Source organism: Idiotropiscis lumnitzeri, chromosome 6 (assembly GCF_059441095.1).
Source record: "Idiotropiscis lumnitzeri isolate Australia: NSW breed Sydney's pygmy pipehorse chromosome 6, RoL_Ilum_1.0, whole genome shotgun sequence".
Classification (NCBI taxonomy): Eukaryota; Metazoa; Chordata; class Actinopteri; order Syngnathiformes; family Syngnathidae; genus Idiotropiscis; species Idiotropiscis lumnitzeri.
In genome coordinates, this window is record NC_142396.1 from 5,587,875 (window position 1) to 5,607,991 (window position 20,117).

Genomic DNA, 20,117 nt, shown 5'->3' on the forward strand with positions numbered 1-20,117 from the left:
TCTTTTTCTTAGTTGTGCTTTCTGTTCATTGGCTTGTTGAATGTTGTTAGGACGAAATAGTCTTTTTCATAATGTTTGTAAACAATAGTTGGTGCTTAGGTACTTACGGTTGGAATAAAATGATTGGCTACTGCTGTCATGAACTGAAAATGTTTTCAGTTAGTTCAAATAGTTTCTCCCACTTCCTCATTTGCTATACCTCGGTCAAACAGCATAGAAAGGTTTGATTCCTGGTGTTGCAATCACAGCTCGCTTGAGTTCTTTCCACCCAGGTGTGTGATGTCAAGGTGAAAAGGTCTCCAGTGCCTCTGGCATTTCATCACGTGGTCTGTGGCGCTGTGTGCTGAGGTTCCAGGTCAAACCCCTGCAGGTTAGAAGCAGGTCTTCCCTGTGTGCTGTTATAAATGGCAACGCCACAGGAAGTAGGCCAGTCACAAACACGTGCGTATACATAAGGGAACAGTGCAGCTGAGGGTTAATTATAGACCAGTTTATCTCAGTGGAGCAGACAAACACAAACAATCAAGCCACCAGAAATTCCATTAAGATGGTCATTTTTAAACTTTTTTTGTGTGGTTAATAACGTCAAAATTTTGTGTGAACAGCCTCAGACTATTACTAACACTAATTCCGGTCTTTCCAATATGAAAATAACTGCTTCATATGAATATTAAATTCAGTGATATTGCCGCATACTGTATTTGTCCGTATAATGACTTTTAAGGATGCGCGATAATGAAAAAAAAAATATTATTAATGATAGTAAATAATTAATAAAATAATTGGAATACTGATCGATTTATTGTTTGGTCCAAAATAAGAAAACATTTCAGTGTTTAAAAAAAAATATCAAGGCAAATCAAATTCTTTGAACCACGGAAATTATATGAGTTCCTATAGAACCAAACAAAATTGGTAAAATTAGTTATCGCTATAAACTTAGAAATTGATGAACGGTTTTAACATTTACCGAAAAAGTTTCAATAGCTCTTAAAGATAAAGATAAAGATGTCCTTTCGAGTGCAAATTATGTATGCTCACTATAGCATTTGACATTGTCAAATATTTACTGTTTTATATATCTAATCACAATATCACGTAACCATTAAATTTCGGTGAAATTCATTTTGATGGCTTGCGTCATTGACTGACTGCTTGTGCCACATAAAACATAGCATTTGTCCAGTGTTTTTTTTTTTTTTTGTCAATCACATCTGTTCTTAGTATGCCGCCTTCTTCATCACCCGTCTCACACACATGCAGTAAGCTCAGCACCCACGGAGAACGTGTTCAACCTCAGGTCACGTTCATTTCATTTGCATTCATATTCATCACTGCAACTGCATTTCAGCACAACCTGTTTTTCTTATCTTGAGTGATTTTTATCATAAAACTGGAATAAATCCCTGCTTATCAGCATCGTTATGGTGCCTTGATTCGTGCGTGTTCGTGTGCATGTGGGATGCTGTTGTATACATTAAGATGGAAGGATGGATTTTTATCAACATTGCAACGGATTACATGATCTCCCCTGTGTTATTCCATACGCTTTGCTTGTATCTTCCCTTTGAACACAGCAAAGGAATAGTACAGTAATTAATCTGCTTGCTTTGACTGTGTTTCGGCAGTTGGTGGCGATGTTAATATTTTAGCTGAGTGACTATACACAACATGTGTCAGTAGTACTGAAATAGGTCAAGTTTATGGAGGGGCAATGCAAACATAGCCGCCCCCCCCCCCTAACAATGGGCATGATTGATGATGATAAAAGATGCCTCTCCAGAGATTGTTGACACGATGCCCCTTTGTGTATTAATACAGTATAGATTGATCTATTCTCTTCCGCACACTCTCTGCAAAGCTCAGTCCGCTGTAGCCAGTGCTGGTTGCCAGTGGCGACGGTTGCCAGGCTACCACTGTGGAGTGACTTCATAGCATGGGACGTGTGTGTGCGCGCTGTGGCTCAAGATGAATAGGAGGGCATTTTCTCCTTCTTTAGGTCCAAACTGTGTGTTGAAATGTCTGTTTCATAGCACTGATGCACATCTGTCATGCAGCATGTGGTGGGTAAAAGCCGTTTTATCATCGATGATATTCAATGTGCTTTTTTAAGAAGTGAATGGCGATCACATGAGTTTTTAATGGTTTAATGTAAGGAAGTAAGGACACAAAGGCTCTCTCCTTAGATGATGAAAGTTATGGAAATGAGCTTGATTAAATATTCTCTTTCCCTTTCCATCCCTGCCACTCTCTCTCTCTCTCTTTCTCGCCCACTCTCTCAGAGTCCCGCATGCCCTTCCGCTCGCTCACATTTTGCTCTCTCATCTGTCTCCCTCCCTCGATTTCTGTGTCTCTGCACTCGTGAGATAAGATGTTCCTCGCTGTGAGCGACAGTGGTAGTGATGAGGTGTGAGGGAGGCGGCGAGGGGCTTTCCCTCTCCCCTTTTTAACCACCTCCAGGCTTGCCAACGCACCGCCACACTGCAAATACGGACCACATCTCTATATGTATTTTTCGCCTGCGCTTGTGCAACGCATTTCCTTCAACTGCTGTTTAATTAACTCTAGATTGCATGTCACACACTCTGTACCCCCCGGCAACAGTCGGCTTTCTCCGTCAGACATGTACTCCCGGGAGCAGGAATGGGCCAAAGTACTTCCAGTGTACAGTGAAACTTTCTGGGGTTCTTTCAGAGCTTTTTTTTCCTCCACACAACATATACTGGAAGGGAAATTGAGCAAATTTGTCCCAAACTGTCAACTACATTAAACTTTTATTGGCTGTATTTAGGTCACATCATTAACTGTCATACTATTGTAAATATACACCCTGAACTTTGTATGACTAAACAACTACAAAATACAACCACATGTACGGGACTCATCCTTTGATGAAAGGCAAAGCATTTAATGAAGAGGCATGGTTGTCGTTACAGTGGTGCCTTGAGAAACATGTTAATTTGTTCCGTGACCCCGCTCGTAAAGCAATTTCTCTGTCATAGGAACCCCCCAAAAAACTGATAAACAATCAATTTAGATTTTCCATGAAATATGTGGCGTAAATTGGAGGAAAGTATCCATGAACAAAATGAAAAATAATATACATATATTTTGAAAATACTCTGAGGCTTGGGGAAAATCGTGAATATGTAAATCTTTGGCAAATGTAGTTTTCAATTGTAGTATCATCATTCACCACTAGATGGTAGACTAAGGTGTGCTTACACTAGTTCTTATACTGCCTCGTATTACAACATGAGTAGATAGATTTTTTTTTTTTATACAGATTTGGAATGCTATGCAGGATAAACTGAGTACCACAATAATGTAAAAAATCGAGTGTTTGGATTTTTGTGACAAATTGCACCAATTAACTTTTTGCACTTGTTGTGAAGTGAGTTCGCCCTCAAGTGTAAGCCCGCCATAAGAAAAAAATAAGCCTGATTGACAGCTAGTATATAAAAAAAAAAAAACGTTAGTTGGGCCCTCGAGAGGAAAACGCCTCAGTTTTCCTTCTCATGCTCAATGTGCATGTTTTGATGATGTCACCGCCTATCACTGCTGGATTAATGCCTGGATTACCTCTGGTCCCAATTAGGATTTATATAATATATGTTTCATTTAGACAATTGATTCAAACAGGCATTATCAGCCTCCATGGATTGCTACTTTAATCTCACAGATATATGTCCCATAGATCCACCGTTAATTAGTTGTATTAGATTGCTCCTCTACCTTTGCCAATGACCTACTGTGGAGTAGGAAGCTTCCCAAAAATAAAAACAGACAAGTGCGAATTATGTTCATGGACAATAAAACATGGATATGACCACGAGAAATATGCAACTCATCAAGTTCCAGGCAATGCACTTTTTCCATCGCTGTGTATTGACCCTTGAATTGTTAACAGGCACACACGAGTCGATTAGTGTTGTTTTATGCGAAGCAGGGGTCGCACTCTGGCGAATGAGAGTCCGGAGCAGTTCCCTTTCGAGCGGCATTGATTTAGCTGTAATGCTCTGACAGGGTTGCTCATTGACTTATGACTGTCCGAGCCAGACGCCCGGGCCCACGCGATGAATATGGCGCTTCTCTTTTCCCCATTCTGCTCCTCCATCTCGTTGCCGACCTGTGTTTATTCAATCCACATGGGTTGTTGCTGTGTTTGTCATTCCTGTTGATGCAACCTGCTGACGGCCTGGCAAGTCTCTAAAAGACCCAAGATGACCCCTAATCCTCCCTTCCTGGCTGTGATGTAATTTAATTGATAAATCAGTACAATTACGCCCCTTGTTTCCCCTGTGGTGGTGCTGCGTGTGTTTAGCGGTGGGTAATTACCACAGCCCATTGCTCGTCTGCTTTGTACGGCGTAATTGCAGCCCTCTGTCGAAAGAGCCTGAGCGAAATCACACTTTATTTTCACATATTTGTTGACACGGGTGTGTGCAGAGGCCGTCAGACACAGTTGTAGGCACTTGCCGAATTAGGCAGCATGAGGTAGAAATTCAGATGGAACACAAGAGACAAGAACAGCAAGGATGATGCATCACCACACTCTGACGGAGGTGTGTTAGCTCTCATGTGCGTGATAGAAAATGTCACAAGGGATTCATTTTAGGGTCCAGATGGAGCAGCGAAGACCAGTCGACGAGGGGGAGGAAGGGGGATGGGATTCTAGGGTAGCATATTGCAGTATGCATCGAGGTGTGCAATATTGTCCTATTATTATAATCTTATCGCCTCCTACATCCCTTGCACCCATTCTCTTTTTTATGTGTGGCTATGTGTAAGATTTAGTGGGGACTGGTAAGGGTTGGGGGCAGGGATAAGGTGTAATTCTGCCTGCATATACTGTGTGTGTGTGTGTGTGTGTGTGTGCGTCTGGTGTGTGATGTTGGGGAAACCTGGGATTTGCTGCCAGGTTAACATTCACTGTCAGCAGTAATGTGCAATGGCAATATATTGGGCCGTATGTCACTGAGGCTCGGCAGACTTGGCCCAAAAAAAAAAAGCACATATTCAAGGTAGCTTGAATAAATATCTGTTCTGTGGGAGCCATAAACATCCTTCTGCCCAAAGAGAAGCTGAAGTGGTCTTATTTATTCAGCTTCTACATTAGTCGAGAACAAGAACAACGCAAAATAGAAACAAGCCATTTGTGTTAGTGCAGTCTGTTCATTCCCCGTGCACTACTAGTGCCGCTATCACAGGTCAGCTAAATAATGCGATTTCCCATGTGAGACCTCTGCTTCACTTATCCAATTTTGTCCATTATCAGTGCATGTGTGAGAGAGAACGAGGAGCTGATATGGTGCGTGTGTTTATTTGTGTCTGTCTTGTGAGTGTGTGTGTGCGAGGGTGAGCATGTGTAGCGCGTGCTGTGATACAATCATATGGTCCAGTGGCGATGCTCAGCACCAAGTGATACATTCTCTGATGTGAAGTAGACCACGGAATATTTTCCTGTGGGAGATCCCCTGTTTGAATGCGCATCATAGATGAAACCACACGCCACGGGCGAAGCCGGCTCATTTTCACTTGATGTTAGCTGGCGCAAAGATAACAACCTGAATGGTAACGTTTCCTACAAGGGAGTTTGCCGCATGCCGGTCGAAAGTTCCTGATCTCGTCGTCTTGTGTTGTCATTGCCAAGAGGGCCATCCTGCACCCAGATGGAGATGACGGCTGCCATAGTTAGCTTGTTGCCGGAATGGCCATCGTTTAGCGTCACGTGAGATATGATAATCAAGACAACAAAAGATAGTCCCTCATATACCTGTGTAACCAATTCCACTCCTCACTAATATTTGAAACTGGCGCTTAAAAGGAGCATTGCCTGTAGGCCCATTAGGCTTGTAAGGGGCAAGACTTGGGCGTGGTCTGGCTGTGATTGACAGTAGCAGGGACAAACTACGAGATAAATCATTTCTATACTACGACAAGCTACGGTAAGGAAACTAACCAAATGCTATGCTACTAAACCGCTCATCTGAAAATATATATAAAGATTATTATTTGAACTCCAACTGGCTATGGAAGCATGTACGAGACTAGCCTCTTATATTGCAGAGTGTCTTGTCCAATCAGAGCTCAGAAAGCCAAATTCACATGCAGTGCAGTGTTTAACCTGAAGATGGCTTCCACACTGACTGTTTTTGCACCAAAGTCCAGATTTCAACATATGCACTAAAATGTCAAAATAATGACCTAGGTATTAGCAGTATTAGGCAGCATTAGCAGACACCCGTTTATGCAGTTTATCAGACCACAAAAAGTTGGTTTAATGCGCATGTGGTTCCCAGTAGTTGTGTCAGAGATTGTTTTTTTTGTTTTTTTTATGATCAGAAATTATAGCTAGTAGTTTTGTTTCACCAAAATCATCTAACTAGTAATCTAATGTCTTTCTTGTAATGGTATTTATTGTATTCTTGTATCCAGTATTATAGAAAATTAGAAGATGCCTGGTTGGGAATAAATTATGGTCATATTGGACTGTGTACATTTATAGCTCATTGTTTTCTTAGTCCAACTAGAGACCTTATGAAATTTCATTGGCATACATTAACAACCTATCAAGGTCCCCTGGGGCGCCCATGCAATGTTTGAAATGTCTCTTGTGCACAGTTAAGACAAAGATGTGCTGTTGTGTCTGATGTCCACTGTGGTTAATTATAGCACAGTTGTTTTTTTTTTCTTTCACCTTTTCTGGGTCAATGTAGCTGAAAATAATTGAGGTAGGGATGGAGGGATAGAGCGGGCATGTCACTTGCAGTTGCGCGGAGCACTTTTAAAGGCTTGTCACAAGCACTTCTTCATTGTAAAGGTCATGGAGCGGCGAGGACAACACGTTGTGATTTTTATTTGTTAGACTTTTTAATGCTGGCTCTGTGTTGCAGGCCAAACAGACATGGTTTCCTTGGCAACGAGCTCATGCAGCTGGGATTTGTCCACTGAAGCGGGGTACACGCGCAGCAATTTTTATCTTAAAAAAAAAAAGGCCCATTGTGTGCTTGCTGCTCACACTGTACTCCAAATGACCAAGACTGCATATATCCAATCAAGTAGGAGTCGCTTGCCATACACCAGAAATCGGGTGTAGTACCAAAGCCAACCACTGAGAGGCAGCATGTTGTGACAGGGCATCCAGACTGCTAGAAAAAAAATTAAAAGAGTAGCAGCAGAATAGAAGATGCTAGGCTAACTTTTAGCGCATCTGCTAACTAAGTTGCAGGTTCAACCTCTTCTACTTCTCAGGTGGTGAATGAATTGTGCGACACTTTATTACGCTGTTTTGCGGCTTACACCCTTTGCCTTGACCGAAAAAACACTCGAAATGGGGGAGTTTGCTGCAACTGCTAGCAAGATTTGAATGTAGCCTCACTTCACTCGTGCTTCTCTGACCAAAGCCACTCCCCTCTTTTTACTCGATTTTCAAACATCGTCATTCATAGATGATGTGCGTTAGCTCATAGGTTCAGCAAAGCTCCTTCAACCCAAGGTAACAGGTCAGCATGAGGTCAATGACTGACTCCTCCGCAGATACACCTTATTCAATTAGGCTTGATTAATCAAGATGTGTGCACCTTGCTTTAGTGCACTTAAACACAAAGTGATTGCTACTTTATGAAGAAATTATCACCCCGCGGGAAATAATTCAGAATGGTCCACTGTCATGTATCATAATTGCCTACAGCTGGAGGCCATGTGACAATGGCTCTGTGTGTGAAGAAAAAGGTTTGTGTGTTAGAGCTAGTGACTCATGCTCTTGTCTATTAAGAGAAAGGAAGCTGATCAGGTTGCTAGGCGATTAAGAGCCACTATTGTCCTAAGGGACAATACTAGCCCCGAGAGTGCCCTCTCTCTCTTCTCTTCCTCTGTTTTTTCCCGCGCCACCTCTTTCACACGCACACTCAGGCACCTACACACACATCGTTTTCCGCCACCCTAGCATAACCCCCCCCCCCAAACACACGCACACACCTCCCTTCTATGCTTGGATGGGAGCTGCCCGTGAGCAGGAGGACAGTATAAGTTGCAGGGGGGGCTGAAGCATTAAAAAAAAAAAGAGAGACCTGCTATCATTTGCCACTTTGAAGGGAACAAATGTAGCTGGAGGCAGGAGAGAGAAGGAAAACGGAGAGAGAGGTAGTACAAAAAGGAGAGAGAGAGAGTGAAGGAGAGAGTGCTTGCTGGACATTGTAGGCTGAACTCATTGACAGGTTGGTGGGAGGAGAAGCACCAGGACTTTGGCACTGCCCTCTCTCCTCCTGCTCCCAAATACAAGTGTGCCAGTGAATGTGTGTGTGGCACAGTGTCACACACACACACCACACACACACTATCGGTGCACTGTGTGTGGGTAGAGAGGAGATGTACGCTCCGAGGATGAGACAGCGTTTCTAACAGGATCTATTTGCGGACCGGGGATAATTCCGCCGACGCGGCTGAGGGAAGCGAGCCCACCGAAACCGAGCCAATCCGTCATGGAGGGGCTGCTGTCGCCGATGAGGACGCGGGTAGGTTACCATGGGGATTGCGGAGTTTCTCAAAACCACCGCCGCCCAGATGTCACGTTGAGAGGGGAGGATGATAAGTTGATGAAATGAATGAATGGCACCATGATGCGGAGAAGTTTTGGAGCCAACTTGCTGCTTCATGCTTGGGTTATATTTTATGAAAGTGTTGAAAGACAATGATGCAAGCTGTGAGTGTGTGTTTATGTCCGTGTATTTCTGGCTTTAAAAGAATGAGACAGTGTGTTCGAGTGGTGCCAATCTCCGCTCAGTACCGCTGTGGCCTTTTGATTTGGACCGGAGGAGCAGAGCAAGGGGGGAACTTGTTCTTGTCACATATGAGCCTTTGTGTTGCCCTTTGCACTTGCACGTTTAGTTTGTCTATAAAAGTACTCTGCTCCCAGACAACACAAAAGGCAACAGGCACATGGAAATGGTGTGTGTGTTGTGAGTGAGCGTGAGTGTGCTTGATTATTTGTGTGTAGCCATGCACCAGCCTTTGACGGCCAATACGATTGCGGGGACCTTAATGGAACCCGAGAGCCCCGTCTCCTTCCCAGATGAGATGTGAGATGAAGACCTGTTTATTCCAGCGGGGATTTTATGTTGGGTATATATTATAGTGTGAGTGCCAAGCTATATGATGGCCGGTATTAATATTTATAAAGGCATGATTGCATTTTCAAAGAAAGCGGATATAAGTGGCTTTGTGCTCCGCTCAGTTAAAACCGGGGGGCTAACAACCACTAAATAAAATGCACTGTAGCGGTGTAACAACATTTGCAGAATGAACTACTTGTCTGTCAATTCGAACTGCTTTTTCTTCTACTTTGCAGTCTGACACAAAGCCTCCCTCCTCAACTCCGGCATATCACCACTGGTGCAGACCGACACAAACCCAAAAATATATTCTGGATGCAACCTCCTCTTCCAACAACACATTTGACAGCTTGCATATATTTTCACAGGAGGGCAACCTTAAAGCAAGTAGGCCACTCCGAGGACGTACGTGCCCATCTGCTGCCTTTTGTTAATTCACCTTTAAAGGAGATTTTATGAAATCTTTTCACATTTTCCTTCCTGTGTCTTACAATAACATGTCAATGAGATGCTTTTCCCAAAAATACCACGCTTCCTATTTGTGTCTCCTCGTCATCTATGTGTGTGCGTAAGCGACCTGGATGTCACCAGTGAGTGCATGCGTAACAGTGGTGGACTGGTTACTACTGAGAATGAGTAACAGTGGACTGGATCTTTCCAGTAACTGCGGGTGTGACATCTGGCTGTATTTATGTGAACAACGGCGGAATCGATCTTGCCATTCAGCTCATGCAAAAATGCGGATATCCGCATAACAGCCGGCCAGGTCTACCCGTTGAGTGCAAGTTGTATCATGGCCTGGAGCTTGCTGGCAAAATCCCAAAAGACAGCCAGTGAAGATCATCATGGTAACCATAGTTAGACTTGTCATTGGCCTAGAAGTATAAGCCCCTCAAAGCCCGAATCCCACTGAGAGGTGAAGGTTTGCGAGTGTTTGCAAATGCAGTGAAGGTAGATTTTTCATTCAATGAAAAAGTATGGGATTGTCGAAATAGAGTGATGGTAAGTTTGTGTGTTACTGGTTCTCGCCTGCAGTTTTTTTTTTTTTTTATCTCACCCCTCCATCTTGACTCCTCAGCCCCTCGCCGCGTATTTGGCACTTAATATGAGCGGCGTCGCTGCTAATTGCAGAAGACTCCCGTGATCTTGTCCAAAAGAGTGGCGTTACAGGGATTTTTAGAGATAATTTGGGCTTCAAAGGCATGGCGGAGATTCAAATGGAGCTGCTAAATCAATGCTGTCTGCCACACTGGCCGGATTTACCCAAGAGCAACGCTAATAACCATCCGTGATGAAATGACCTTTTTGATTCTCTCAGTTTATCTTCATCAGCCACGTTTAGCTTTTGATGCCCCGCAGTAGATTTTGTGTATCCTCCCCGCTTTGGGATCAAAGCCCTTCTGCGATTTATTTGAAAGAATCCCAGCATGACGAAACTGGGAAGGCACCACACTCAAACTTTTATACTTTTCATTGAGGAGGAATAAAGTACAGGCAGATTGTGTCCCCTGCTTGTCTTCGTGTTTAAACAGCAGCCACATAAAAAAAAAAAAAAGTAAATAAATGAAACAAAAAGACAAATCCCCTTTGGTATGAACATTGTAGATTTAGTGTACGCAAAGCATTGTTGCATGTGCCAGTGATTCACTAGATACGATATACACTTGAAAATCTAAATCCTACAATTTCAATCCACTCAAATAAACGGCCCAAGTCAGCATGGACTGGCTCCTGCAGTCCCCCTTAATGAGGACAAGTGGTATCGAGAAAGGAAGGCTGACCGATACCGCCATGTGTCATGTTAGACGACTTCACCGCAGCACACGCCACCTGCAGCGCACGTGTGACATCTGTAAAGATGAAGATTGTAAGAAACCGCTGCTGCGTGCTGTAAAAAGCAAACGATGTGATATCCACTTACAATTGAGCCTGCTGTGCTGGAGGATGGACAAAGATAGTTATGCAGGCGTTGGAAAGAAAGCTTTTTAGTATATTCTTTGTGGGACAAACAGAACTGTGCATTGTCCAGAATAATTACGGGCAGTGAAAAAAATGCCCCACGGTCACTGTTAGAGATAATGCAGTACTAAGATTGTTCTTTTTAGGTCTATCCATTGAGGTTTTTACTTCAGGGAACCACAAAAGGCAACTTTGTCCAAACGATAACTCCAACCCTGAAGAAATACTGCACCCTCCATAATCCGCTGGCCTCTAAAATGAGAAATTTGTGCTGCGTAGGCTTTCTAAGAGATGTACTCAAAGCGTCCTGCCACTCTGTATCTCTCTTGTGTTGTGTTATTTTATGGCTGGTGACAGTAATGCGCAGTGAAGCATGGAGATAAAATAAAAAGGGGCATTTGTGCGATGTGTTGCATTGCTGGCTGGAGTTGTGTTGGACTTAAAATTTTTTTTTAAAAAAGCAGCACAGTGAAAACCTGTGAAGTCCCACTGCTTACACATCTTTCTCCTTGCATCGTTGTTTCTTGGTGTTCTTTCAAATGAAATATTACCGTTCGTTTTTGCTGACCATTGCACACTATCTTAGGAGGCGTCCAGTGGCCAGCAGTGTCACTAACCACCCTAATTAAAATAGATGCAAACTCACAAAGGCGTGGGCTTCAGCTCTAGCCTTATGTGTGTAATTTTCTGCAGCCGAGGAAAACGTGAAAATTACAAAAGTTCTCCTATTTATGACTACATTCGGACTTTGACTTCTGAGTTCAATTTTTTTTTATGTTATCAAGCTTTTCATGCAATTACATAATCATTTTCCCCCATTGGAATGAATTGCAGTGGAAGGTCAATAATGGTTGTGGTGGTAATGCACCATAAAGCTGGTTTTCAAACACAGAAGAACAGGCAAGGGCAAAACTGTATTGTTTTGTGCCCAGATTTTCCTGTTTGCAGGTTATGTGGAGAGCAAATGTTATTACTGTGTATTGCAAAATACAAAACTGATAAGTGCAATTATCTTATTTAAAAAATACTCTAGTTTGTATTTTTTTTGTTTTGTTTTATTTTATTTTGAGGTGGCTGGAACGGATTAAATCAATTTCCATTCATTTCATTGAGGAACAATGATTTGCGGTACACATGCTTTGCGATACGAACATGGGGATGAAATTAATTCAATTTATATCGCAGGGCATCACTGTGTTATGCTTTTTTGGGGGGAAGGGGAAGTCAACCCCCCCCAAATTTCTTTACAATAATATTGTCTGCGCCCCTACTAGTCTACACATTATTGCATATCATTGATCATTATTGAATATGAGTTATGCAGCAAAATCCACCTGTTTTTCAGCCTATGACAAAATATCCGCCCCGTGAGATGGATAAAAAAATGTGTGTATTTTCCTGCATAATTAGTTTTCCTCAAACACATTAATCAAAATATCAAGTTTAGACTAGTGGGAGTGCATAGAACATCTTATCGCAAAGACAATTTTGTGGTTGACTTCCCTTTTAACCATCAAGAGGCGAAGAATAAACATTTGGTCGAGAATCATTTTTACTAAGAAAAACAATAACATCCGTAGTAAAGCTATAATTATAAACCTTGTGCTTTCTAAATGTGTACTGTGGGCAGGTCTGAGCCAAGAATCTCCCGGGACCAACTCATAGCAAGGAAAGGCTCCTCCACACAGGCCTGTACAAATAGTGCAAAACACACACACACACACACACTGCGTGTAATATATGCATATAGGTCAGTAGAGTAGCACAAGGAGAGCCATAATTGAATCTTCCTCTTGAACAAATGTGAGAACTCTGAAGTGTATTAGTATGTGTGTGTGTGTGCGTCTGCGTGCCTGTCTGTGTTGTTCACACTCCCCTCCTCACTCAATCAATATGGAGCAGTTATCAAGAGATTAACCCTGTCGCTGCGTTATCTGTCTGATCATCAGTGCCCACCAGTGCACTCCATCACTCTGCAACTGCTGTCATTTATACGCTCGCTTACTCCCTCTTGAGCGTCCTCGCAAATGCACACGCGTGTTCCGGCCACCTGCTGTGACAGATGGTTCTGTTACGGAAATGCTCGCATGCACGGACCGAGTGCAAACCAAGAATGTATACTGTTGAGGAAACGGACAGTTTGAGTACAATGAATTCCTCCCAATTTACCAGGGATTGGGGCCAAGCCTTGACGCAAATAGCGAAGATATGCGAGTGTAACGCAAGTAACGATATGTGTAACGCAAGTTCTTTGCGTGGACTTTCCGAACTTGATATTTATTTGTGCTGTAATGTTTCAAACTGTATTCATAAGTTTGAAGTTATGTTTCAAATGTTGGATGCAAGCTACCCTCTAGCATAGTTAGCATACATGACATTTGTTGCCATTATTTTGGAGGCTAAGGTTGATGTTATCTTATTTGTTGTCATATTTGCTCGGCCTTTTCTGTTCCAAACTGTGTGTTGAATTCTTATCTTATGTTAAGTGGATCAGTGCAGGTGGCGATGATTCATTGACATCACATCTCATCATCCGCGGGGAGTGCAAGAAAACTGCAATTGATGTTGTACTCACTAGAAGTCTGAGACATTTTTTTGTCTGAATTGCTGTTGTGTATAAACAAGATAAGCGAGGACTCGCGAGCACGACCCTTTTACGCTTTCAGGCGTAGTATCATAGCCGTAATTGATGCCGTCTTACCCCTTTATGGGAAGGAATTCTGTAACGCCTGGGAAGTGAAGGGTTGTGAAGCAGTTGTCTCTGGCCAACAAGTCACACTAGACGCCAGTGTGAAATATCTCAGAGTCCACAAAACAAATTATTATTATTATTATTATTATTATTATTATTATTATTATTATTATTATTATTATTATTATTATTATTTTATTTATTTATTTATTTATTTATTTTTACAACCCCAAAAATTATTCAGAAAATGCAGCATTTATTATATATTTGCTATGGATGGGAGAAAATATGGAAAAAAATACATGGAAAATTTGGAAATTGGCCTGGCCTCCCGCACTCCCCTAACTAGCTCCACCAATAGTTGTATTATACTGATTTTGCACGAATACCTAATACATTTCCTAGTGTGTGTTCAAATGCAGCTTAGGAGTCATGCTCTTCTCTGCATCCCCACATGCACAACATTCATTAGCAGGCGGGCAGCCGGCTGTCAGGGTCACTAAATTCAGATTGGGGAGTCAGACTGCCTTAAGTCAGCCAAAAGGGAAGTGACCAGAACCCGCTTTCCTGCGGCCAAACGCCTCGCTACTTGGATGAAAATAATTAGGAGGGAAAGGAAAGGGTGGGTGGGGTTTGGATCTGCTGGAAAAGGTGGGAGTGCCTTTGGCAGTACACATACATATTCAGCACCACAGCAGGTTGGCTCGCAGCGTCCCTGGGCCAAAGGAAATGGCAGAGGGACGGTGTCTGGTGATTGGAACCGCATGAGGGATTAAAAAAAAAAGGTCACTAGTTCACTGTCACGGTCAGAACTTCAAAAAGTTTTTCTCTAAAGGCAAAACATAATCCCAATACTAATTGTATCCATCATTTTTTTTCCTTTAATTTACTTTTTCAAAGTGCAGTGTTTGTGAGATGAGTTGGAATTGATGTTTTCGGATCATAGATTGAAGTATACGTAGAGTCTAAACTGTTGACATTGAGAGTTATGAAATACCGCAGGGGTGGCGTCCATTGCTCACACATTTTTGCTATTTATGTTGGGGCACTGTGTACTTAAAGGGGAAGTCCAACCCCAAAAAAATGTTTTTGCTGTAATAAGTTCTATGTGTCTTCACTAGTCTAAACATGGCATTCTGATTAATATTGCGTATGTGGAATATGAGTTAAGCAGCAAAACCCTCCCGTATTTAGCTATCTCAGTGGGCGGACATCACAGTTGCTCAGGGCTCAGGTAATGACCAATCACGGCTCACCTGTTTTCTGAAGTTGGTCGTTTGCAGAGGCCTCAGCAGCTGTGATGTCATTTTCACCTGACGAAACGGGTAGATTTTATTGCTGAGTCAATATTCCGCAAACTAAGTATTAAACAGAATGCCATGTCTCACCTAGCGGGACTGCATAGAACATTTTCTTGTAAAGAACATTTTTAGGTTGACTTACCCTTTAATAAGAAGCCCTTGTTATAATTTTACTGAGATATTCACAGTAATGAGAAAGCTTGTCTGAGTGACGTCAGCAAGAAAACCGTGAGGGTTGTACACTGATCCACATTTCAAGCATTACCTCTTGAGCCTCGCCGTGTGAAGGGCACACCCGCCATCTTGGCAAGCAGCATGCATCCCAACATGTCAAGCATGTCAAATGTGCTCTTGTCCCCTTGAAGAGGCCCATGTGATGGAATCAATCAAAGCGCAATTGAGCGGCCAAGGAAGCGAGCCGGCAATTCACTTAATGTTAGGAGTTGTCATGGCAACACCCGGTGCGGATTTTCCGCTTCATCACTTGGCAGTCATTTTGCAGGCTTTTAACAAACACAATGATGTGATGGGAAATTTAATTTCTGTAAATACTCAAACTCACACACCAGAAGGAGCAGCACAATGTCCGTTGAACTGAAGGGGAAAATGCGTCAAAAGTTACATTACATTGTATTTAAATGTGTCGTGTGTTTTTTAATAAATTTCAATTCCATGGAGTGCTATTTTACATATGAAAAGACACATTACAAAATGTTATATTGTGTTGCTAAGTTAATGGCCTTTCCCAATGAGGAAAATTGAGTTGAGAAACGAGTGTTTTGATGTATAAACATGATAACTGAACCAATTGTATTCGTATCTCAAAGCAACTACGTAATTTGATTCTACATTCGCTTTTTTTAAACAGCAAAGACCCTTCAGACCTTTCTGACCTCTGATTTTTACAAGACCCGAGTGGCAATTACACTTTCCATTACTGGGTGTTGGTCACACACACATGCACACACACGCAGAGACTTTGATGAACGAGCCGAGGATTAGTAATGTCACCCCTACAATGAAGGGTGACCCCTGCGTTGAGAGGATATCATACATCACCCCATCAGAAGAGCTTCATATTTACATAAACCCTCATAGGAAATAGGAGGTTCTTCTAACCTCATCATACATCTCCTCTCATTCTGTCTTTTTATTCAGCTATTTTCATATAACCCCGCCATTAGACGTGTCCCCCCTGCCCTCCCTTCTACTTCTGGCCATTTGTTTTCCCTCTCGGGCTCAGGAGCTGGCAGCAGCTATTGGCCGGCTTGCTTAAGATTGATTGGCTAAACGTGAAGTGGACCGATGTCAACACTTTCCTGAGGGCTGCCAAAGAGGGAAGGCATGGGCCGAGAAGCAGAGGCACAAAAGAACTACATGTTTTACAAAACCCAATTTGGAAGTACATCCGTTACAATGACACCAATACTCCCAGTTGCTCTCTTTGGGAAGAATTGGTCATCTGCCAAACTGCTGATTGCTGTGACGAGTTGAGTTAACTTAGCTGCGACCGTATTGCGGTTGTATCTCAAATTTTTACTCCTAAGTCAAAGCAAAAAAATCAAGCTACAGCTTCTATCTTCAAACTTGTAAGTCAAAGCATCACTGTTTGTTCAAGTAATAAATCACAACGGAGAGGTTTTATGTTTGACAGTGGTTAACTTTCCAATGTTTTTGTATTTTTCCTAATTTGTTTTTATTTCTCAGTATAGTAATTTACTATAATAATACGGTGAATAGCAGGGGATTACTTTACCAAACCAACATAATTTGAGGTCTTTATAGAGTCATTAACTGTGTTGACGCTTTGTCTTCTTAAAGCACCGCTTTGCTCCAAAGCATGTGCAGTTTTTTCGCTCGCAATCTTAACGCGTTACTGATAATGGATCGGCGTCCTTTTCAATGCCCCAGTGCACTAATGTCGATTTGATGATTACCATGTTCAAGGAGACGGAGACGTCAAACGCTTACTGTGCTCGCGTTGCGTGTTGTTCAATTTGCATGCGTAATATACTGTTAGAACGTGCCACAGACGCAGACGGCTGGGGCCCAATTCAGCCACCAGACGGCTTCTGTGCTCAGAAAGGCTGAGGCTTGCAGGTTAGGAGCAGCTGGAAAAAAACGGACGGATAGACAGATGGAGGCATAGGGAACCGGGACTAATAGAATGAGAGATGATTAAGGTGCCAGAATGAAAGGGGAATAAATCTGCTCCAATTTTACACTAGAGAGGAGAATATTTTTAAGACGAGGTGGATTTTTTTGGAAGCAGGGGTGTATTGGACTGAAAGCAGCAGTGTGCGTTTCGATTCCACTTTAACGGGGGGGGGGGGGACACATTATATAGTATGGACTAACTGTCAGTAGAACTACTCAAGATGATGGTGCTTAGGTCAAGCACACTATTTTGATTTTGATCAATGAACGGACCAACACATTTTCTGAATCGAATTAGAAGCAGTGGTGGGCTGTCAAGGCCTTCTCTGCTGGCCTAACAATAAAAAATGAAGAAATCTCAATTATTATATTATAGATTTTTTTTTATAAAATATAGAATTATATTTCACATTCATGTCATATTATATCCCATTGTTGTATTTTTAGGTGAAAGTTTTTATCCAATCAGAATTAAGATAGCTTGTGTTTCCAGGCAGATTTCAAAGTACGACTTCAGAATCAACCATGCTGGCGTCTGTGCTGTGAGAGTGAACGGGCTCTTCGAGTTGATAGAGAGTTGCGATAGCCAATCAGATCACAAGTTGGTTGCAGTAAGGGCCTTCTTACAGTCATCATGTTCACTTGTGAGAGGGCAGCACTGCGAAATCAACAAATCCACACCAGACAGTCTTACCCGGCGACTGTGAGAAAATCTAAAATATATTCTTGCTTTTTTAATCCACAATGGCCAAATGAGGGAAAAGTGTGGATTTGATTGGAGATGTACTTGCAAGGCTATTTTCACGACAGACCTTTCTAGAGAAGCTAGCTCTGAGCTGCGGTTGTCTGACACCCAGTAGAGTGTAAGTGTGTGTCTGTATATTATTTCTCCATCCGTGGCGTCGTAAATGATGGTATTATTACATTATTACAGTCTTCATCATGCTGTTCACACATGCTTTCAAAAGTTTACTTAAGATCATATTGAGTTTACGTCTCAAAGTTATAGCAGGTTTTAGGTTCATCCTGAAATTTCACCCGAACGCCCAACTTTTTGTAACTAGTCTACATTCTGAATGCATGTGCCCTGCGCGTTTAATCATTCCAAGCTTGATATTCTCGCAACAGCACCAAAGTGTAGCGAGTACTGTTTGTTCTATTTGACCTCTCCTGTGTAGGCGTTGAGCTACGGATGGCGTGCAGTGGTTGCCAAGTGTCTAATTATCGCACTTCTCCCATGTGTACACTGTACACACCACACCAAATTAAACCCAAATATGAAATCGCACTTGATAGATTGACGCTCACCGGCCTCCAGGGGATTCTCACATCAACCTAAGTGTCTCGCTGACCCCCGATGCTCAGCTTGTTACAGCAATTAAACACGACACGCGTCAGCTTTATATGTCACCCCGTGTGAGAATGGGTGCATGCACGCGCATACTTGGGGGTATTTCATTCTGAGCAGATGTGCACATCTGCCGTCGCAGTTAAGGCCATTAATATATGTCTGGAGGTGTTAGTACGGATGTGTCTCTTTTCTGGCAACAGCTGCTGCTGTTCGGTCTGTAATAGCTTACTTTGTTTATAGAAAGTGCTGATTGAGCTTACGCTTTCGCTAATTTGAGTTGACAGTACAATGACAAAAATGACACAGACATAAAGTAGCTCACCAAATATTGTGGATCGTGAAAGTTATCCCCTCAAAAGTCCTAGCCGCCAAATACAAAATGAAACGGATTCCTGTCGCACTTCTTCATTAGTCTCGTACTAATCCCTCCACAAGGTTTTATAGTACTCTAGGCTCGGAATAGTAATTCAAGCGGAATTTTAGCACATGGACTTCCAGCTGGCTAAAACTCCAAGAGCAAAAACTCTTACAAGTCATTTGGCCCAGGCAGAGTGATTGAGAAAACAGAATGAAATGGCTTAAATGATGAATTTAGCAGTTTTCACTACTGCCACAGTTTAAAAGTATGAAGTGCCCGTCAAACATGAGGCCTCTAAGTGCCTCTTGTCAATGGAAATTTGGTGCATATTTTGGCTGTGTGCCTTACACACACTGGCCACCAGAGGGCGCCCAATGATGGACTTCCCTTTGACTTGCCAATTCTTCCCTAAATCAATCATATCTGTTTTAGCACCACACAGAAATCTTGATTTGCATGTCTTTTTTTTTTATATATATATATATATATAAACTATGAGCCGTTGCCCAGCACTGTAAACATCTTGTAAATGACATTTATATCAAATTGATTACGTCAGTACAAGATAAATCTTTTGTTTGGTGGTGGTGTGCTGGATCCCTGTTCATAAGCTTTTAGCTTCAGAGGGAGTCCATTTTTCACATTGTAAACGCAGTATTTTGTTTGCATACAACATTATGTGTGTGTGTGAAAATAAATAGTTCAAATCAAACCCCAGCACTTCCTTTGGTTTGTGTCTCAAATGGTGTTAACACTCCTAACCGGCCACCTTTAATAAAAGAACGGAGAAAGAAGAACCACTAACTACTAAAGATACCCATCTGTGAGGCGCACGTGTGCTCCTCGCTATGTCCTGTCTGATGGATGGAGACAATGAGAGGGGACCTTGAGCTCTAATGAGCGGCGCGCTACCACCCGTCTGCTGCGGTGACTGGACGTTTGGCCCCAGTAAACACAGACCTTTAGCGGGCCGCTCCGCCCATCCGTCATCAGAGCTTCCTTACAGGGGACCAGGTGGGAAAGCAGGAGAGGGTATGTGTATAATTAATGACCTCAAGTCGATCCTCCTGCTATCTTAGGCAGACGCAACAATGTTGGGGCCAGACAAAGACTGGAGGCAGCAAATAAAGGCAGAGAATGACGATTAGGGAAAAGAGAACAAAACTAAGATAAAAGGCTTGCATAT

The 20,117-nt window shown here is 42.4% G+C and overlaps 1 protein-coding gene across 3 annotated transcripts in view; it reads left to right on the forward strand.

The window, feature by feature from the left end:
- The window catches only part of frmd4a (FERM domain containing 4A), a 114,177-nt gene that overhangs the window by 13,584 nt on the left and 80,476 nt on the right, over positions 1-20,117 (forward strand). Inside the window, exon 1 of one of the 3 annotated variants that reach the window (XM_088297502.1) lies at positions 8,229-8,516. The exons of the other annotated variants lie outside the window; for them this stretch is intronic. Coding sequence (XP_088153628.1) covers positions 8,484-8,516 — 33 coding nt within the window. The 5' untranslated portion in view covers positions 8,229-8,483. Of the gene's footprint in view, positions 1-8,228; positions 8,517-20,117 lie in introns of those variants that run through there. 3 annotated transcript variants of the gene reach the window in all.